Raw genomic sequence first — 23,265 nt, 5'->3', positions numbered from 1 at the left:
AGAGACAAAGAAACAAATCAGCACATATTTTGACAAAACACGCCAAAGGAATTGATAATCTTGTAACTTGGATAGAGGAAAATTCACCCAATATTGAATCAGTTGTAATTCAAGATGCTTTGTATTTATCTTCTTCATGAATAAAGTTACCGTCCTTCCCATCAAAAAAAAAAAAAAAAAACTCATTAGTTGAACTACAAAACTTTTGACAACAATACAATTTATTAGTTAAACTAACTTAACCTACTTAAACCTTAAGAGACCAGTATAATTATTTCTAAAACTCATAATTTATCATCAAACGATTGACATGACTTTACCTTTTTCCACTAGAACTGATCAAACAATTTTTTGGAATACCAATAACTATTTTTCTCAATAATTATTTAGTGTGTGCGGAGGAGGGGTTGAATATATCAAAAATATAATAATGTGCTCAAAAAAATTTGGAAAACCATACTAAAAAATAATTATCAATATTATTTATTAGGCTTCATATTGCCCTAATATCATGATGACTAGCTGCAGTCACTATAAATCAGGAATTTTGAGTTTAATTTTAATTGTTTGAGAGGCAAATAATTAAAGACACGGCAGGGGTGGGGGGAGAGATAAGTAGTTCAAGGTTGGGAGTTGGGACTTTAAAGAACCAACCGTATTGAATTTGTCAATAATGACTGATAATTGATTAAAGCCAGCACTATCGTGACTCTCAAGAAAATGACTCAACTATTTTCCAAACAAAATAAAATTGCGATGTTTGAATTTCCCTTTCAAATGTTGAGAAAAGCAAAAACAAAAGGAAAAAGAAATAAATCAGTAATAGTACTAGTATTCCGCTTCTATAGTGGATGTTTTGAGAGATGATTTGTGTATGTTTTGAAGATTGAAAAAAAAGTAAAGTTATACAATTTTTTTTTTTTTTTTTGGTAAGAATGGAGTTAATGTGACTGAAAAAGTAATTTAAGTGATAAATTTTTTTTTTGAAGGCAAAACGATAATTCATTCATCATTCAATAAACTAGCATCCAAGTACAAAGCATCAAGGGCTGGGGGTTGAGATTCTTCTAGCCATACAAGTTCCTCCTCTAAGTGACTGGCATAACGCGCCAGGCTATAGGCAACGGAGTTGGCACTCCGCTTGATACATCCAACAGAAAAACTTCTAAACCCAGCAACTAACGTGCGAATGTCATCATAAATGTGTCCTTGCCTTGATCTATCCAATCGTGGAGATACAATGGCCTTCATCACCGTGGCATTATCCCCCTCAATCACAAGATCCATAAACCCCACATCAATGGCAAACTCAACAGCTTTCCAACACGCTAGCACTTCTGCTTCCTCACTGCTTGCCACAGCCGGACCATGAGCTGACAAGCTAGCCATCACCTCCCCCAGACTATTTCGGATAACCACCCCCGCACCTGATGATCTTATATTAGCAAAGACCGCCACATCGAAGTTAAGTTTGTATACCGAACCTGTGGGAGGTCTCCAAGCCTAAACCGATCCCGAATTTGCTGAAACAGCTAGTTGAGCTTGTGTTCCTCTAAACTTGTTCAAGTAATCTCTTGCATGTTTGTTCATGAGTGTTGAGTTCTGTACTTTACCTCCATGCAGCGCCGAATTACGTTGACTCCAGATTATCCAACATTGAACCTAGAATAACTCCTGCTCTTCACTGGACAGACTAAGAATCAAATCCACCACTAGTTGCATAAAGTCTGTTTGCCCAGTTTTACCTTTTTGCAACTGCCTCAAGCTTCCAGCCCATATATCTTGCGCCACCCCGCATTGCCAAAGAACATGAATCACAGATTCCAAATTCATTTTACAAAACTCACAACCGTCATCCATAATCACTTTGTGACAAGCCAGATTCTTCCGAGTTGGTGAAACATTTTGGCAAGCTCTCCACCCAAAAACTTTTATTTTGTTTGGGAGGTGCAGTTTCCACAAGTGCTGCCAGACTAAACTTCCATATACTTCCCTTGAGCACTCCCCCATATCACTCTCCTGTTTTGCTATCCCTCTAGCAATATGATACCCCGATCTCATAGTATATTCTCCATTTTTTGTATGATGCCACATGAGCAGGTCAGAGGCATTTCTACAACTCAATGGCATGCTTAGAATTGCTTTGGCATCCTCCCTATGAAAGTTTGCTTCAATAAATTCCCGATTCCATGTCTTGAACCTCCAGTCAATAAGGTTAGCCAACCGCCACTCCCACTCCTCCTCTAATGGTGGGTGGAGAACCATGTTTGTTGGATGATTTAATATCCACCTATCCTTGGTGACATGTATGGATGCACCATCTCCCACCCGCTAGCAACACCCTTGTTTTAAGATTGGTTAAGTAGCCATTAAACTCTTCCATACATAAGAGCTGTTTGGAACATCCAAAACTTCTAGAAAACTACAACGTGGGAAATATCGAGCTTTAAAGCACCCATACAGCAAAGATCCTTCGTCTTGGAGCAATCTCCACCCTTGTTTTGCTAGCATTGCAAGGTTGAAATTTCTCAAATCTCTAAATCTCATCCCTCCTTCCTTTTTAGGTTTAGATAAAACACTCCAGCTCTTCCAATGAATTTTCTTCTCATCCCCAACCTGGCCCCACCAAAACCTAGCGCACATTGTATTAAGTTCATTACATAGCTTGACCGGCAATTGGAATACTCCCATTGTATAGGTAAGGATTGATTGAGCAACCGCTTTAATCAACACTTCCTTGCCTGCTCTAGAAAGTAATTTTCCTTTCCAACCTTGAATCTTCTTCCAAACTCTATCCTTCAAAAAAGAAAATGTTTGATATTTTTCCCTTCTAACCAAAGTAGTTAGTCCCAAATATGACTCAAACCAGTCAACCTCCCTTACCCCCAACTCATTTTCTATTTGTTCTCTTTGCACTTCTTTTGTGTTGTTGCTAAAGAAAACTGAGAATTTCTCAAAATTGATACACTACCTAGATGAGGCTACATATAACTAAAGAGTGTCTGAAATACACCATACTTCCTCCTAGTTGGCCTGGCAAAACAGTAATGAATCATCAGCAAATAATAGGTGGGATATAGTTAGTGCTCTCCGACAAATAGATACCCCATGAAGTCGTCCTTCTTCTGCTCTAGCTACTAATGATGTAAATCCCTCAACACATAGGAGGAACAAATAGGGTGAAAGGGGGTCTCTTTGACGCAATCCCCTTGTTGGGATAATATTGCCATAAGTTTTGCCATTGATGAGAACTGAAAAGGATGATGTAGACACATAACTCATCACCCGGTCAATCCAAGCCTAAGGAAAACCCAACCTGGGCATGATATTTTTGAGAAAATCCCACTTAACCCAGTCATGGGCTTTACTAATATCCAACTTCAGTGCTAGGGAGCCTTTCTTGCAGAAAATCCCACTTAACCCAGAACAAAGGCACTCTTTGTAGGAGAGATCAGCTGAGGAAGTATCTGTTTAAGCCTATTAGCCATCACTTTGGAAATAATTTTATAAATAACATTACATGGGCTAATAGGTCTATAGTCTGACATTTTTTTCAAGTGACTTAACTTTTGGAATAAGTACAATGTGAGTGTAATTTATATTAGGATTCATATTACCAGAATTCAAAAAGTCTAGAACAGCAGCAATCACATCATTATCAAAAATATGCCAAAATTTCTAGTAAAAAAGAGCATTCATACCATTGGGTCCCCACGCCTTTATTGGCCCCATTTGGAACAATGCCGCTCTGATTTCATCAGCACTATACTCATAGTGTTTTGAAATGTTATGGATGTAGAACTTGTCATAATGTTAGCACCATTTGTCTTACATTGCACACTGTGAGTAGTGAACAAAAATGATGGGTCTATGTGATAAAGACAGACAGTTAATCACAATCTACTACATAAAACAGTTGTGACAAAGTGTGTAGTACAGGCATTATTATTATTATTATTTGATAAAAAAACTGAAATTCCATTAACATTAACAAGAAGGAACTACATCAGCTGAGAGAGCATGTTCTAAGAAACAAGGGCTCTCCTCAATCCAAGTAACAAATTGCTTAACACCCTGAGCATGTTTTGCTAACAAATGAGCTACTTGATTACCTTTCCTACCAGCATGTGAAATAGAAAAACTACAAAAAGCACTTAAAAGAGAACTAATTCCACCCACAATTGATGCTATCGAAGATGGAGGAGGAGAAATGCCAGCAATTGCATTTGAAACCATGACAGAATCTCCCTTAAGAGCAATCTCACGAAAGCCCATATCTCTAGCAAACAATATCCCCAATTCATAAGCTTTTGCTTCGGCCTCCAAGGAACCCAGCTGCTGATTTAACTTCATTGACAAAGCTCCCATAAGCAATCCTTCACAATTACGAATTACCACTCCCAACTCCTGACTTTCTTTGTTGTGCAAAGACAGCCCCATCAAAATTTACTTTAAAAATAGAACCCGCTGGAGGTGAACCCACAACACCTTCCAAAGTGATGTCATATTGCTATTGTTTGAACTTGATCTTGAATCAGCTTGCTCTCTAGTCTCCATTGCAATTTTGTAGGCGCTCCTCATTGAGAATTTCCCATTTAGGGTTGCGCTCCATATCAAAACATCACTAGGCAGAGTTGAACTTAGTGGCAAACTAAGAATGAACTTAGCTTCTTGTGGTAAGAAAATTTGATGAATTAAATCAGCCCTCCACTCCCCATTCTCACTGTTAATCAAATCAGAAGCAAGAGCTTCACAACCCAACAATTTTGGTGGTGATATTACTTTAAAAGTTGATGGGATTGGTAGCCATTTATTAGACCAAACCCGAATCTTCTGTCCATTTCCAACCTGCCATCTTGCTCCACTCCTAACAATATGTTATGCAGCCATTATACTCCGCCACAAATAAGATGGACGCCTTCCAACAGTAGCTTCCACAAACTCACAATCAGGAAAATATTTAGCTTTAAGAACTTTATATGCAAGGGAATTAGTTTATGTCTGAAGCTTCCAACCTTGCCTAGCTAATAAAGCTAAATTAAACTCCTTAAGTAGTTTAAAACTCATACCACCCCGATTTTTTGGAACACAGATTCTCCCAACACATCTAAGTCATCTTTCTTTCATCACCCTTCTGCCCCCACCAAAAATTTCTTACCATACTTGTCAATTCCTCACAGATAAAATCAAGAAGTTTAAAACAACTCATAGTGTATGTAGGCACTGCTTAGGCAATAGCCTTTATCAAAATTTCCTTGCCAACTCTAGATAATAACTTTTTCTTCTACCCCGCCAATTTCTAGCTAACTTCTCTTTAAGTTCCATAAAGGTATTGCGTTTAGAGCAACCCACCAAACAGGGACGGAGCTAGGACTTAGAGTTAGGGGGGGCAAAAGTATAAACAATTTTTTTTTGAAACTCCAAGTAAGCATTCATTTAGAAGAGAAATGCTATGTCCACAATATTTTCACTACATTTTCACAATAAATCATAAGTAGTAATTTATTATTGATTGTTACGAGTGAGCAAAAAAGTAATTTAAGTTGTGGATTCAAATTAGAACCAATAACAACTTACCGCATGTGATTTGTTGTGAAAATGTTGTAGATGTAACACTTCTCAATTTAGAAAGTTAAGCTTTTTTTTTTTGGTGTCTTGTGTGTTGTCAAATGTGTGTGGGTGTTCACTTAGACTAGTTAGAATTGGCTTAGGAATTTTTTATTTTATTTTATTTTTTGTTTGTGTCTTGCGTGGGTTTGTTTGGGGGTGTTGTTTGGGCTTAAGTTTGTTATTGGTAAATTTTGTTGTTAAGCTTGTTAAAATTATTTCAAATTTTAGATCAATAAAATTTTTTATAGCCTTTAAAAAGATCAATAATATTGTTGAGAGAGCAAAGTGTAAATTTATTGAAACAAATTGCTAAAATTAATACACACATATATATATACACTAAAAGAAATTTGAAAAAATTTAGGCTGTCCAACTATAGTTCCGTCACTGCCACCAAAGATGGAAGTCCAAGATATTTTTAATGTTGGCGAATGACTTGGGCATCAAATCTCCTTTTGAATTCCTCCTTGATATTAGTAGGAGTATTTTTGCTAAAAAATAGAGAGGTTTTTGCTCAATTTAAAAGTTGACCTAAGACTTCTTCATAAATCCCAATTATTCTCTGAAAGATTCACACTCTTCCATGGAAGCTCTACAAAATATTAAACTATCATCTGCAAAAAATAAATAAGAAATACTTGGACCTCGTTTGCAAGCAGCCACCCCATGTAACACCCCATTCTCCACTGATTTTTTAATTAATGTAGAAAGTCCTTCATCATAAATCAAAAACAAATACGGAGATAAAGGATCACCTTGACGTAAGTCTCTAGTTGGAATAATAGAACCACTTGGTACACCATTGATCTTCAAAGAATAAGTGAGTGGTTATGCGTTGCTTCATCAAACTTCTCCACCTAACATTGAAACTCATTCTTTCCATTATCTTCTCCAACCAAATCCATTCAACTGGGTCATATTCTTTATTAATTTCACACGGTTCACACCGCGGACAACTGCACCATACATACAGCATCATTATTCTATTCTTCCCCACTTGTGAGGCAAAAACAAGATCAACGGGAAATGCAATGTAGGAAAAGGGTTCAGAATCGGCAATCTTCTAGATTTAGAAATTAGAACCGAACCCTACTTTCTATAGTAATATTCTATTTCGGTCTAGATCTGCCGTCCACCAGAGGGAAACAAAAACCAACTCTTGGTCCACTGCTATTGATTTGGACAATTTTTTCGACTATAATTTAAGTTTTAAACTTGTTCAAAGTATCTCGAATGTTAATATTATCCCAATAAAGTCAACGTTTACATAAGGAAAAACATGGGCAAAGTATATTTATTCTAAAACTTTTGAAAGTAACATTATAATTTATAAGATATTATTTTATATATAAATCATAGTCGTAAAAATAAATTGTGAGTTGTTCATGTAATAATACGTGTCCAGTGTCCATATTCAAAATTGTATTTTCAAGTAAAATAGAAACATAGGGGTTAAGCGATATTCAAAATGTCAAAGAATTTAGGGTTTTACAAAGAATTTACATGGAAATTTTGTGTATTCTTTTTTTCACAAATTTAAAAAAGAAAATCCTACACGCAAAAAGTTATGACTGAGCCGAATATACATACATGGCATAAGAAATAGAAAATTAGGGAAGAAACCATTTAGGGAGGGGAAATATTTTTCTTATTCTAAGTACATTTTTTATAATTTTGAATGACATTTTTTGTTATACATCTATTAATTTATAAAATACTTCATCTATGTGTTGAAAATGTTTATAATTTTTTTTTTTAATTTTACTATTATTATTTTATTTGTTTTTCTATGTGTCCAAAACTATTTGAGGGTCTAATTATTCTCCTTAAGTATGTGTGGTCCCCCTCTTCTACATGCATCATCTATACTATATATAAGAGGATTCTCCTCTTTGAACTGGACTTTAATATTGTTCAAAAATACTTTCATTAATAAATGACAACTTCTTTTAAAAATATGGTCATGAATATCAAATAACAAATTTTATTTTGAATTCAAAAAGAAAACTCCTAAAATTTAGGATTTTTTTTCCTTCACATTCATCTTTTTATTCCTAAAATTTACCTTTTTTATTATTTATTTTCTATAATAGATGCAAATTATTAACTTTTACTAAAAAAAAAAAAAAAATTAAAGAGCCTCTGAGCACGCACAACGCGCGTGCTTAGAGGCTAGTGTAATTATAGGGATAAATTATTAAATCTCTTGTGTTGCATTTGGATAACAAAATTTGGGTATGTGGATTTGGATTTGACCGATTAAAATTCAAATATCTTATTTGGATAATTTTAAAAAATTAATGATTTAGATTTGACCAAATCCACTATCTTTGTAATCTTTGGATTTGAAATCAAGGTATTTAAAATCTATTAATTTATCCAAAATCCAAATCCAAATTCAAATTTCCAAAAACAACCTTGGAGTAATTTTAAGATTTTTTTTTTTTTTTTTTTTGAGAAACAAACTAATTGCTAAACACACACACTTTTTAATTACATTCTCTCACCCAACTCAAACATATTAATAAACCCAAAGTATCACTACAAAAGGACCTTAATTTTAAAATATTGGTTAGGAGTTTCAAATTCAATATCTCATGGATATTATGAGACCTTGGGAACCACTAGAACAATATCTTATGTTTTTTTTTTTTTTTTTTTTTAACACTTATATATAAGATACTATAAAGAATATATTTTAAAATTAAATTTTAATTTGCCCCCAAAAGATAAATTCCTCGTTGGTTTGGTTTTAATATTAGCTCTGTTTTTAAATTTTTAATAATAGAAATTTAATTTAAATGACTATTTAATCTAAATAACCATTTAAATTTACTGAAATTTTGGTGATAAAGTTTCATCTAGAGCATAATTGTAACGGGGTAAAAACATTTTTATTATACATGTGACATAAGAGGAGCTTTTAAAACACCACTTTTATACTTGTGTATAAAAAAATGGAAGAAGAAGTAAAAGGAAAAAGAAAGAAAGAAGAAGCAATAGAAAAGATATTCTTCCAAGATAAAAATATTTGGAGGTAGTGAGTTATAATTATAAATATTGGAGGTATCAGTTGAAAACATTAAGAAATGTTAGTTAAACTATAAGACTTTTGACATATAATATCACTTTTTAAAAAGTAGTATGTTAAAAAAAAGGATTAATTATTTGGTCCCAATGATTGTGTCACTATCTTAGGGGGTGTTTGGTTCACTGTGATGTGTTCTTGATGTAATGCACATTACGATGATATGACATTAAGATTTTTGGTTTTTTTTTTTTTTTAACATTACTATAATCTAAAATTACAAAATATATTACATCACCTTAATTTCATTACATTTCTAAACAATGTAACGTTATATTCATGTATTGAGATCACATTAATGTAAAATTACAATTGTAAGGACCAGATTTGAGTTCCCAGCCCACTATGTGGATGGACTTAGGCCCAAAAAGCCCAAAAACAATGAATTGTAGAGAGTGGGTTGCAAAAATTGAGCTTTAGTTAATCAAACAAACACTGGGAAGGATTCAGATAATAAGAGGATGAAAAGAAAAAAAGGGTTGTATTGAAGAAAAATTGTCCTTGGCAAAGTCCGAGGAGGTCTGTTTTTATATATTACTCACAAGTCCGATTACAAGTTTGGTTCTGGAATGCTATCTTGTTTCTCTTTTCTCCTTTTTTTCTCGATCCCCTAATCTCATTGCCTCCTTCTTCTTTTATACTCTCTTTCCTTTTCATCTCCACCTTCCACCTGTATACTAGATGGTTAGTGCTGATACTTGTCCCATCAGCACCTCCCATAAGTCCTCATGTAGTAACTATAAGGCTGAAATACACTGTTCAGGTATCACTTCTATATTAATGTGGCCAGAGAGTTAACTGTAGTGCATTTAATGCAAAGGTAGCAGCTTTCTCCCCAAATATTTTGGGGCTTCTCCTTATTTGATATCTTTGCAATGCTTGTCCACCCCAACTGAATTTCCGAAGTTGTCATCTTTGCTGTCAAACCATCTTCTAGGACCTCGGCCTAGTCTAGCCGAGGACGTTTTCATCCTCGGCACACTCTCCGGAACTATTATGACCAAATCCCACCTTTCTATTTTTAAACACAGTCTCTTCTAACGAAGGCCTCTCCTCCTCGGGTGGGTTCTTGTCCTCGGCTTGGGTCATAGGCCCAATATACGGGTAGATAATGAACCTTAGGGCTTACAATAGCCCCTCGAAATTCTTCTTTTTGGCTCATCGGGAAGAAAGGAGGATTTCGATGTCTCTACATCAGCTCTGTGCCCATTTCGCTCTTCCTCTGATTGTAAAGACGCCTTTTTGACTGCCCAAGACACACTCCTGGCGCTGCAGCGTTCAAGACATGTCCTCATTAAATTCTTGCGGCTCTCTGTCCCCCATGTTCTACGGTGTGATGCGAATCCTACGGTTGAGGGCTTTGGTAGGAATCGAACGGAAATTTTCTCGCTCTCTGCTCTCTCCTTGGTATAAATACCGCTCAAATCAAACTTTTTTTTCTTTTCATTCTCTTATCATCTGAATCCTTCCCAGTGTTCGTTTGATTAACTAAAGCCCAATTTTTCCAACCCACTCTCTACAAATTCATTGTTTTTGGGCCTAAGTCCATCCATATAGTGGGCTGGGAATTCAAATCTGGTCCTTACAACAATAATGTAATATTACCAGTGGCGGCTCCAAAAAAATTTCTTTGGATGGTCATGAAGAAACATAAATTAAAAAAAATAAAAAAATAAAATAAAATAAACCAAATACATAAAGTCTTACAATTTCCTTTTACGAATTTTTTCATTTTGAAATCGTTACATGATAATTTCATTATTAATACTGCAAGCTATATCTTTTTCAAAATTTTAGTTAATTAAAATTTTTCTTGGATTTTTCTTTTTGTTTGTAAGGGCTCAATATATTGTTAAGAGGAACAAAGTTTGAGAACAACATTTGACTACAAACTTAGTTGTAGCCTAAGACTACAACTTTCACTAAACAAATTAACATGACTACATATTTTAAAAATCTAATCATTGAATTATATGTTCTTTATATTCTTAAAACACATGTTAAATTTCATGTCAATCGGATGTTATTTATTATTTGATCCATAAAATTATTTTTTGCGTATAATTTTAGACTACAAAAACTTGAAATTTAAACATTTGATTGATGAAATAAGCTATTGATCTTTGATCTTCTTGACATTTTGCAAGCATGGATGATATAAGCAAAAAAATGTAATCTAATTATGGATTTGTCAAGATTCATATCTAATAAAAAAAAAAAATATTAAGTGAAGTTGTAGCCTTAGTCTACAACCAAGTTAATTTATTGCTAAACTTTGTCCAAAGTTTAATTACATTGGGTTTTAAAAAATTTAGGGGGGTCACACATTTTTTTAAGGGTAAAAAAATTATAAAATTTTTAAATTTTATATATAATAATAATATTTTTTTTCCAGGTCAGGGTGGTCTTGTGACCACCCTAGCTCTAACGTGGAGCTACCAGTGAATATTATGGTATAATGTAACATCACGGCGAACCAAACGCCACTTAATTCTGCCATTAAGCTCTGCTATCATGTACCAAATTCTACGATACAGCATCAGCTGAAGGCTTCAAGTATTAAAAAGCTATTAGTTTTTGCACCTTTTATGATGACACATTATAGTGTGCTCTGTGCACAAATACATGGCAATTGTTGTTAGCTGAATCTCTCTCTCTCTCTCTCTCTCTCTCTCTCTCTCTCTCTCTCTCTCTCTCTCTCTCTCTCTCTCTCTCTCTCTCTCTCTCTCTCTCTCTCTCTCTCTCTCTCTCTCTCTCTCTCTCAGCTGAGTTTAAATGTCAAACACATAATCTATTTATATATCAGGGTAACCATAACAAGAAGTTCTTAGGGTTTGGGCAGAGCCTTTAGGACTAGGCAGCACTGATTTATCTTTAGCCCAGTGAGATTTTGGCTAAAACTTATATATTAGATGTAAGCCATTAATGACCCATGTCAAGTTGACTAAAACTCTAAAAGTTTGTAAAGGAATAAAATAGAATAATTCAAGATAATGGAATGGAAATTTATATATAAATAATGAGCATAATAATAATGGATTGTTTTGTTCGTTCAAGTTTTGGAAAAATGTGTATTAGATGCATTATGTAACAGAATTGGACATTCTCCCCTTCCAGAAAATTCTGGCTGAGACAGGCATATAAGCCCATTGTCTCACTGACATGTGGGCCAGACAGGCATATAAGCCCATTGTCTCACTGACATGTGGGACCCACATATCAGTGAGACAATGGACTTATATGCCTGTCTCACCTAATACCTTATATTCTCCTCCTACCTCGTCCCTATTCGTTTCCTACCTTTTTTATAAATCCCTAATAGACAGGCATATTATATGGTTACAGATACAACTAACAACTCCTAAAAACCGGCCCCTCCCTCTTTGGCTTTCTTCTTATTTTGGTATAGGTTCACACATCTCCCAACCAAGGAAATATATAAGGTGCGTTTGGTTTATTGTGATGTACCTTTAATATGATGTATATTATAATGATATGACATTAAAGTTTTTGGTTTATTTTATTTTTCTAATATTACCATAATTTAAAATTACAAAATATATCACATCATTTTAATCTCATAACCTTCTTAAACAATTTAATGTTGTATTCTTGTATTAAGATTACATTAACATAAGATTACAATAGCGTAATATTACGGCATAATGTAACATCACAGCGAACCAAACGCTCCCTAAAGAAAACTACTAAATTAAAAATAATAATAATAATAATAATAATAATAATAATAAAAACTAACCAGTTCTTACAACATCAAACTTAATTTACATAACTAGTGGCATGCTATCGTAGTCCCAATGCCCTCACTATTTGATATATATATATATATATATATATATATACACACACACATTGTACACAATATAAGGACATCCATAATATATGTTTAACCTGGCTTTTTGTTCCTCTTCTAAAAGAGCTCCCTGCAATTATAAACCAATGTGGAAAGATCCATGACACAATCTTCTCTGTTAAGTAATCATTTTTTCTATGGGAAAAAATTGCCAAACAGACTATTTGTGGGAAAAAATTAGGCGCGTGACACGTGTTCAAAGTTATTTAGTAAGTTAGACTGTTTTTGAAAGTCGAGTTTGGCAAACTCGACTTTGGGCTGAAAAACGAACACTATAGTGGCGTTTTTTTAATGGCTATAGCAGCGTTTATAGAAAACGCCACTATAGGTGACCTATAGTGGCGTTTTTGACAAACACCACTAAAAAAAACACCACTATTGTGTCTGTATTCCAGCCCAAAGTCGAGTTTGCCAAACTCGACTTTCAAAAACAGTCTAACTAACTAAATAAGTTTCAACGCGTGCTGTCCGGCTAAAATTTTTCAGAATTTTCACTGTTTGGCAAATTTTGCCAAACTAATCATTTTGAGTTGTGATAGGACCACCAAAAATGGCACAACTTTGTGCCACAACTCACCACATGGTGAGTTGTAATTGGTGAAAATATGTCTGTGAGCCATGTGGGGACATACCTTCACCAATCACAACTTATCACGTGGCGAGTTATGGCACAAAGTTGTACAATTTTCGGTGGTCTCAGCATTTTCCAGTCATTTTTATTACTAATTCAGAGTTTGATTCTAGATTGAATGGCATTCTCATAGCCCAAATTCCGTGCCATGGTTAGCCCATGTTGAATAGCCCATAATTCCACTGAATTATTCGTTGTATTACCTAAAGGTATTGAGAATCCTATAATCCGGTTCCCCTCTTGATCTCTCACTACTCCTCTAGCCCCTACTTGGCTAGGATTGCCTTGAATTGAACACTCCCAATCCGTGTTAAGTTTAACATAATTGGCTGTTGGCAACGTTGGGGTCATTTTCTCTTTTTGGGTAGAGAAAAATAATTCATTTGCGAGATACACAATTGTATGAATGCAGTCTTAAGGGAATACAATCTCTAGGCATAAAGCTATAAAGATATTAGCAAGGATTGTGAAGTTTGGAATAATTATTAGGTATTTTCGAAATACAATAAAATAGTACTCTTTTCTTTCACAGAGTACACGTTACTGTATTTCAAGATTACCTAATAGTTTTCCAAAAATTTGTAGGGAGAATGATTGGGAGAGACTGCCACATAATCTTGGCCCATCGACAATCCCTTAGCACGTGTATAGTTGTTTCCTGTGATTTGCATAGAGGGGCATTGTTGTTCCCTGGTGCTATGCGTGCCAACAAAACATGTTGCTACGACCACGAGTCAAGGTAGCTTTTCCAAGTAAAGTATTTAATATTTTTTGGTATTGATAGATTTTATATCCAATTCCCCCTAAAGTCCCTCTAATTGATTAGTGTTAGTTGGAAAAGAAATTGGCTTGCCACTTTCACAGAGTAAATTCCATCTAGCTTCCTCTAAATTTGTTTTCAGGGATATTGTTTCTTATTGGGATTGGTTGTGCACAAATCTGGTCAATATTTTTGGGGATGTCAAAGGAGATGTTTGATAAATCCCACTTTTCTCTAGACTTTAATTAGAGAAACATATTTGAGAAAAAGTAAGAAAATCTTAACCTAAGCTTATCAATCTTTGAATACAAATCAATTCTTCTACCCACAGCCAAGCTCATCAACTCAGACCAAAGGAAGTGATTTGAATGGCAGTAGTATTTGAGGAGAAGAATTTGGACTTCAAATTTCAATTCAAATGACTTGAATAAAGTATGAAATGGCAATTTTGTTATTCTTGATGAAATTTATGGATTTTTAACTTAATTAATGTGTGGATTTAAAATACTTAAGCGTATTTATATTAACAATTGTTCTCCAAATCCTTTGATTTTAAAAACTGAATGACTCCAGATTGCATCAGAAGAAATAGTGGCATACCTTCATTAACTCGTGTTATGTAATGAACACGACAATTCAAGACTAAAATATGAAGGATCTCTCTATCCCTTTAACATACACAACTAGCAAAACTTTCTAATGTCACATGTTTGGCCCGAGGCTGAAACAAGAGGAAGAAGTAACTGTTTCTGGCTGCACAACCGCCTGAGAGATTTTCAATACCGTGACGATGAAAAAAGAGGCCACCCAAATAATGTAAATCAACACAAAAGTTTAAAATACAACAGGTATCTGGTTTTAAGGCTGAGTTGAGTCAGAGTTATGAGTTTATAATATCATCCAAAATTCATATTGAATATATAGACATGGGAGATGGAAACACAAATGGCATTCAAAATAGATGCATCTTCGTGTTTATATTCTACTAAAGGATGTGAGCCTTGAATAGCCTCGTGAATCCATTCAGACAACAGATATTGCCCCCACAAGAAACACATATCCTTACAAAAAATTTCAACTCATTTGGAAAATTACAAAAACTCTCTAGTTTTTCACCTAATTATTGAATAACCTCCTTATACTGCTCTCTCTTTCTCAGGTATAGACCCTTACCCAATAAATAAATTTTGACTATTTCAAAAAATATTACATTAGCTTAAAAAGCAGTTCTAACAACATACTTTTTTCCTCACCTCTTCTTGTTTTTCTTTCTTCCTTTTGCCTGTTTCTCTAAACTTTTAATCCTTTGACTAAGAACTGAAGTAGAAGATATTCTTTGGTCTGGAAGCTTCCCTGATTCAAGAGGTACTGCGGTAGATTCTGCTTTGACTGCCATAGCACGTTTCAGGGCTTCCATCGCAGAGAAGGCAGGTTGTGGAGCAGTAGTTGGCTTTGTAACAGGTATTTCAGGAACCCCCAAGAACTTCTTTACTCCAGGATATTTAAGCACTGGAAAATTCAAAAAGAGTGCCATTCTTTAGGCAAAAAGTGAATATAAATTTTTGTTAACAGCAAGAAGTGGAGTTTTTCATTCAACTTCCAGTCTTCTACAGTAGAAATTAATGCAAATTGGTGCATGACACAACTAAAGAGCATATCACTGAAGAAGCTTTCCACAATCCTTAAGATGGAAAAGGTGAAACTGAAGTAAAATTGCTGACAAACTAGAATCTAAAAGGACTCACCCAGTCCATACGAGAGCGAGAACAAGTTGGATGTAATCCAGTAACAAAATATAGCCTGCAGTAAAATAAATGTTTATGAACATGTAAACAAACGAAAGAACCATTCAAGCGGAGAGAAGTATGCAATGCTGTAAACAACTGAAAGAGGCTTATGAACATGAAACACTAAATCCATATGGGCAATTTTACAGGAAGAACCATTTAGTGCAATCATTATTGCCAAACTCATGTTCATATTAGAAGTGAACAAAGAGAAACTTGTAAAATGTAATGTCGAAAGTAACTAAACAATGGAGAATTACCTTAGGAAAACTCATGGTGAATGGAACTGTAAGAACAGCTAGGCCCCTTGAAACATTTTTCATGGTGCCAGCAACAGGATTTCCTTCCATACCCTCCTGCATGTTGCACTGAGGAACAGACAGAAATGAGTTAAATTTAAATTGGTTCTAGAAAAAGAGGGAAAATGTTAAGAGTGAAGCAATTAGGTTCCAACCCCAAAAAACAAGAACAAAAAATCAAAAACAAAAAGACACAAAGCTAAACTAATATATAAATAAACAAACTGCAAAAGTTCATAGTGAAGCAATTAGGTTCCCAACCCAAAATGGAAAAAATTAAAAATAAAATAAGAAACAAAATTAATTTTATTTCAATCTAACATCTAGCATTTAATACTAGATATTTTCTGCATGGATCAATTGCTTCATTCCTGGTTCACATAATACTAGTGGAAATTTTTAACCATAGAACATTCTATAAAGGAATTGATAATTGGTCAAATTGGTTCTACATTTAATTAATGGACATAGATGCAAAAATAATGCACTTTAAACAAATAAGTCAACTGCCTATGTTCAGATCTAACGGAAGCAACCTTATCCCGATTAGAGTCAAACACATTACTCACTCCACTTGAAATGAAGGGAAACAGTAATGATAGTGTTCAATCAGTACTTGAGTCAAACTCATCATGGTAATTTCTCAGCCTCTTCAGCTTCACTTTAAACAGCAAGTAGGCCTGTCCAACAAAACCGCGGACCTGGCCCACCCTGCAAAACTGACTAGACCCGAACCGACAACCGCCCAACCCGACTACCTGGCGGTCGGTGGCAGGTCCCTGCCATCCCAAACCAATTCCGGCGGCTCGGATGGCAGGTCTTCCCTTCCAAAACCCGATCCACCCAACCTGACCGTGTATATAACGCAGTTCTTAGTCATTTTATATTCTCCTCCAGTTCAGACCATCACCAGCTCACTCACCCTCAGTTTCTGTGTCCACTTGCTCTCTCAGTCTCACCTCAGAGTCTCACACTCTCAATCTCTCTCACGCTCAATAGCCAACACCATTGCCAGCCAACACCATCGCCGATCTGAATCTTTAGATCTTTGAACCTCCACCATCGCTGAGCTACGAATCTCCTTCATCGCACCATCGCTGATCTGCAAGTAACACTCTTTATTTCTTCGTTTTAGTCTCATGCAAGTTCAGATCTGCTATTATTTCTCTCTATTTCTGTCTGTTTCTTCGGATTTGTGGTTACTGATATTTGGGTTTGTAGATTTGTTCTTAAGATTTGTGAAATTTGTACCAAGTTTCGTCTTTGTTTTCAGTCTTTTGGTCGAGTCGGGTCCAACCGCCGTCCACCCGAGGCCGATCCGACTCGACCCATAGTTTTTCATGGTCAGCAGCGGGTCCACCGTCCTTCAACCCGACAGAGTTGGGTTGGTTCCAGGTTGAGCCCAAACCCAACCCGTGGACACCCCTAACAGCAAGTAAGAAAAGTTGACATAGATGATTAGAGATAGTAGACACCTACCTCCACAGTAATTAAGAATGACAGTGCAGTCAAAACTGGAAAAATGTATAAAGCATCAGGAGTTGTGAGATCCAAAAACCAGTACGCACCACCAGTTTTGAATGATGGGACTTTCTCTGACATATTTCTAATCTGCCAAAGAAAATGTTGTCAGAGATATATCTAAAGACCAAGGATAAAAGCAAACAATTAATCATTTGCAAGATGTTATGAAAAAGAAATTTATCTTACAGCCATGAAAAAACTGATGAAGACAGGACCTTGTATAAAGAGTCCCTTCAGTGGAGTAAATGGATTCACACCATATCTGTAGAACCCAATCATAATGACAAAATGAAGATGTCAGGCAAAACAAAGGCCAGATAGGGGAGAATTGACGAATTGAAAAACATTAGACATAAGAAGCATATTCTATTCATAACACCTCTTTAGCACTACAGAGCTACCCACATGGGATCCCTTTCAGTCAAGTTGGTAAAATTGGGAACAGAAGGAGGTGAGGCTTGCATTTTTGCTATATAAACACACATCATGCACCACCCCTTGTATAAGCACACATCTCCTTTTTAGCTTTATGGTTAACCTAAGCTCCAAAGTCAAGACCATGAAGAGATGAATCACAAACTGATTATGTAACTGCCAATTTGAAAACAAATCCCATTACTAAATTTATGAAGTTGAAAATCCATTCCTCTATGTCATTTGGATCCTTCCCTTTTTTGATAAGTAAAATACTTTATTGGAAATGGAATGAGAAAAAATACAATGACTATAAGGCACATAGGCAGTGTTCTATAAAAAAAGCCAGAATATGTAAACTAAATAGCAGTGGAAGTATAAAAATCAAGTAAATCAGGCAGAGAATTAAAAGTAGAAACACCTGAAGCATTTGCCCACTCAAACAGAGTATGAAAGAAGGAAAGCTTTAAATCATGAAACGGTCTTTCATTTCCTTTAAAAATATGTGCATTCCTTCCCTCCAAATAACCCACATGAGGCAATGAGGGATCATACTCCATATAGCATTCTTTTCTGCACTACTTTTATCAAGTTCCTCTCCTTTACCCTATTTTAGAGATCCAACCAACAAGACTCCAAAAGAAAAGTGAAACTCTTCTAATTGTCATAAAACATAAACCCTGATTTCTCAAGTATCTTACTACTGCCCAATATACCAATTATTAATAATAGAATTATAGTAACAATCTTCCAATTAGATAATTCACCAGCACATTAATCCTACGCTATATTATTTGCAACTTTTATCCTATATTACCATTATACGGTATGAAGATATGTGAAATTCAGGTAGTATGAAAGATGGGTCAATCCACTGAAGGAAAATATGAAATTATCCTACATATCCTATTAATTCTTCCATTTCCAGACACTTTGTGGGTCAATCCACTGAAGGATAATATGAAATTATCCTACATTTCCTTTTAATTCGCCCATTTCCAATAATTTCCTGGGTCAATCCACTGAAGGATGAAACATGATACAAACATGATACAGAAGTCAAGGTTTCAAACATTGGGCTATAAGCATGCACCATAATCACTTTTTGACATTGGCAGAAATAGCAAGGGAGCTATTGTTGAAGCGCTTATTGTTCTCAATGGTCAAAAACATTGAACAGGGCCCTTAATGCAAATCAAAGAAGGAGCTGGCACTATAAACTGTAAATTAATTGATTTGAATGACGGAAATCACAGAAAATGTGGCATGCATATTATCATCTCAGTTAGTAATCTCTATCACCATCAGGCTCTTTATGGAACCAAAACATAACTACCAAAAAAGGAAAATGAAAGCCACCAAACAATTAAATTGCCATGGGTTCCTATTGCAGGCCGTGGAAAAGTTGCTTACTCCTTAAACAGCTTCTGCATTCGTTGCTGACCGTCGGCGATGGCATTGGGATCCGTAGCCTGAAAAGGATAAATGAACATTAACATGCTAAGAAGAATCCTTTCTAAAAGCATCCAACATCCTATGGTATACATATCCACAGTAGATACAGGCCTAACAAACAGAGTCTACATCGGCACAAGGAGATCTTGAGACCAATTAGGACTGCCATTATTTCAAGAATGCAAATGCATGTTTCTCAAAAGCAAAAATACACAAAGTTGAATAATTTTTTCCAGCAGCTTATTGAAAAAGGACAGAAGCTTGAATGGGCTTTGATATCAATTTTGATTTAGGATCTTTACAAATTCAGAACTAAATTAGATTCTTGACAAGATCTTGAATGGTTATGGCTATTCATTATTGAAACAATGAAAAGAACATGAAATAAAGGAAGATAAAACACTAAGCAATCACACTTAAGCAGGAGAAGACAATCACACCCTACAACTTAAAATAAGCTGCTGGAATTTTATTAAAATCACTCTCTCTTTCAATGTTATTCACAATAACAACTTTATATAGGCTAGTGCTAGATCCTTTTCTAGAAGGACTAGGACTCCTAAATAACCTAGGATTACTAATAACCCAAAAAAAAGTACTTAAAAACTTCAATGGACTCAAAAAGCAAAATACGATTCATGGGCCTTTGGTACAGCCAAGGACAGCCTATTCTAGAAAATATGGAAATCATCAATTAACCTTATTCTACAAAACTTAATTAAAACTGATCCAGCAACTTTCTAACCTAAAAAACTTAAAACTAAGACTCAATAAGTAAAATAACTCATGAAATATATCATTCTTACTTATAAAAAATAAATAAATAAATAACTCATGAAATTTCCAAGAAGTCCCACATCAAAACTAGACCATAAATCTTGATCTTTTTGTATTTAATCTTGTTTTTGCTTGAACCCTTTCTTGTCTGAGTCATTTAAAGGAAGATTCACACATGGTATCTAACAGCGTAGGCAGGTGAGTGATGAGAAGCTGAGTTAAGTTAAGTAGCATCCTAGATCTCTCATAGCTTTACCAAATTTAAATCCTAAGCTAACCAATCATGGTATTTGTGGATCATGTGCATATCCAAGCAAGCCCCAACAAAATACTGATGAATAGAAAGATGTAAAATCATAGCACAAATATGATATTGGCTGATGGCAGTGATTAACAAATGACATGATGGGCCTTGTCCTTAGTGAGTGACACTGGACTTATGGTTAATTTGTACCAACATGATTATTGCAGGTAGTGATTTATAAAGTGATACAGTGAACAAATAATATTACCTTATCTTGCATCTCCTGCTTTATTTCCTCCAAATGTGGCCTCAAGAGCTGCAGAACATGCATAAACCATTATGGATGTGTTGCCATCATTTTAAAATAGAAGGATGTACATTATATGATAGATTAAATGCAGATTAAAATGAAAAGTAAAAAGAAAAAAAATCATAGATTTATGTAGTTTTGTGGCACTTAAACAGGTCTGCCCTCATAATTTCAATGAAGAAAACTACTTTGTAGAAGTAGTAAAACAATTCATAAAACATACACCACGTCAGCAAAGACTATTTACAAGTAATTAATAAATTCTTAATTGATCTGCAGGTATGAGGGCATCAGATTGTCAACAAGCATATCCGACAATTATGTAAATGAATCACCAAAAACGCAATGCTGTAACTAACAAGTACTGCCACATACAGTGAGTTTTGCAGTAGCTTTAAGTTGATTTATCAAAAGTGGAAGTGTTGCCCCCCGAATCACAAGAGTTGTTAAAGCTATAGCAGCCCACCTGAAAGAAGTAAAAAAAAATTAATATTAATAAAATACTTCCATATTTAACATATTAAAAATCCAATGTTGGTGTAAACTAAAAAGCTATTAAATATAAAATCGCATATTCAATCCATTGGAACTTGCTTGAGTAACTAGAAACCTTGTACTGCAACAATAAAAATTGGAATAATCATAACGAAGGTTGTTAACATCTAAATTATCTTTCATTGCATAACAAAGGAGGTCATCATCTTTTAATGAGAAAATTTGTATGCAAATGAAATGAATAGCTAAATTTCTTCATTATGTGACTTTCTTGGTGACAGCAGCTAATGCACAGGCAGATATTGTTATTGCTTACTATTGTGGCAAAAAAGTCAGCTTTATGACACTGTGTCTCACTACAATTGGGTAATATGAATCCAAAGAACTGACAGTTCAACAAGCCAATTTTTTTTTTTGAAGGTAAAAAGCCAGTTTTGTAATGTCAGACTTTTTGTAATTTAATGGTGGTTCATGTCAAGGTAGTTGGGTAAATGAGGTAATCTTCATGAACATCCATTTAGGATTCTTTGTGCATCGTTTCTTTCAGTAATCAGCAATTCTTAGTGCATGTTCTTAAGCAATTAATATAAACAATGTTCCACCATATCTGAATTTTGTAATTTTTTAGCATTCAATCCTACAAGAAACCATAGCAGTATAAAGAATTAAAGATGTCATTAAAAATAGAAAATAGAATTGCAAATGGCTCCTCACCAGTTCAAGCCAGTATAACAGTGCACATAATCTATAATGTACTGCAACATCTTGACTGGCAAGAAAGAATCAGCAGCAGCAATGGCAACTTCATTCACTGCCGCGGCCTGTGCAGCTACTGTTTCCATGGATGTATTTGAGAGAACCTCAGCAACATCACTGATTATTTCAACTTTGTCCGGCCCTCCACCAACTGTGGTCGACATATACCTGCAGAAAGAGGAACCTGAACTCGGCAGAAGAAACTCGTGGGAATATCTTCTATCTTGGAAAAAAGCACCAAACCCGGCTGAATTATTGAAGCTGCGACTTCCAAAGGACCTCCTTTGGAGAAAGCTATCAATTCTTTGAGAAGACAAGTCCTCATCAATCGAGCGGGTTTTACTATCATCATCATTATGGAGAACATAACTAAAAGATGGGTGGCATCTTCGAGCTATAATCGTAGCTCTTGTAGATAAACTACGCATAAAAGCCATTGATACACTTCTGAAAACAAATTTCACAAAAACCTAGATGAGATATAGAACCCTAAACTCAATTATATAAAAAAAAAATGAAAAAATCTCACTTTTTCGAAAGTGTAACAAAATTACATAAAAGGTTGCATTAACATTGCAATTAGAATTCAAATTACAAATCAACAATGATGGAATATAAAAATGAATACACGAATCAAAAAAAAAGAAAAATTCTTAAACCCTAGCAAAACCCCAACACCATCTATTGCCCCACAAGGTGAAAATTCCTAAAGACCATGACTTTAATGACAAACCAAAACCACAAAAACCAAAATTTAATTCATGGGCATGAAAGCTTTACAAATGCATAGCTTTAGTGAGTAAGGGAAATGGATCCAATATATATTAGAAACCAAAGTAAAGGACTTTGAATTCGAATTGAAGTAAAAACCCCTGATTTCAAAGCTGTGATTCAAAAGCAGAGGTTTTGTGAATGGAAGATTTGGAAAAGATCTCACCCTTACGAATCAGCTCCACAGAGAGGGAATTCTAAAATCTCAGAGGGGTCTGAGACTGTGTGTCAGACTCAGTTTGGGTAGCGAACGAAGTGTGGCCTAGTCCAAGAGATTGCTTTGCTTACTTGGTAGTTGAACCCAAACTAGGCCAATGGCGGTCTAGGGCTTAATTGTACGGTTCGTTAGTTTAGTAATTAAGGAAAATTCTTAGTTTAGATAAACTTTTGAGGATTCTAGCCTTTTATCCTTATTTTTTAAAATATTTGACAATATGTTTCTGTTTTGAAACTATATAGGTTCATGCTCC

The 23,265-nt window shown here is 35.0% G+C and overlaps 2 protein-coding genes across 2 annotated transcripts; both read right to left on the bottom strand.

The window, feature by feature from the left end:
* Nucleotides 1-3,987: 3,987 nt before the first annotated feature.
* Nucleotides 3,988-4,440, bottom strand: LOC115962854. The gene has a single exon (XM_031081734.1). It carries the CDS (start codon nt 4,438-4,440, stop codon nt 3,988-3,990), a length of 453 nt encoding a protein of 150 aa, XP_030937594.1.
* A 10,450-nt stretch (nt 4,441-14,890) lies between these two features.
* On the bottom strand, nt 14,891-23,166 carry LOC115975297 (mitochondrial inner membrane protein OXA1-like). The gene is made up of 10 exons (XM_031096025.1): nt 22,962-23,166; nt 21,983-22,471; nt 21,149-21,239; nt 20,732-20,779; nt 19,401-19,459; nt 17,760-17,835; nt 17,529-17,660; nt 16,011-16,118; nt 15,709-15,763; nt 14,891-15,472 (listed from the first exon to the last, which is right to left on the bottom strand). The coding sequence occupies exons 2-10, from the start codon at nt 22,459-22,461 to the stop codon at nt 15,213-15,215; spliced, it is 1,308 nt and encodes a 435-aa protein (XP_030951885.1). The 5' UTR covers nt 22,462-22,471; nt 22,962-23,166; the 3' UTR covers nt 14,891-15,212.
* Nucleotides 23,167-23,265: the final 99 nt, after the last annotated feature.

The sequence above is a fragment of the Quercus lobata genome, chromosome 2 (assembly GCF_001633185.2).
Source record: "Quercus lobata isolate SW786 chromosome 2, ValleyOak3.0 Primary Assembly, whole genome shotgun sequence".
NCBI classification, from domain to species: domain Eukaryota; kingdom Viridiplantae; phylum Streptophyta; class Magnoliopsida; order Fagales; family Fagaceae; genus Quercus; species Quercus lobata.
This window is presented reverse-complemented; position numbering and strand designations above follow the sequence as displayed.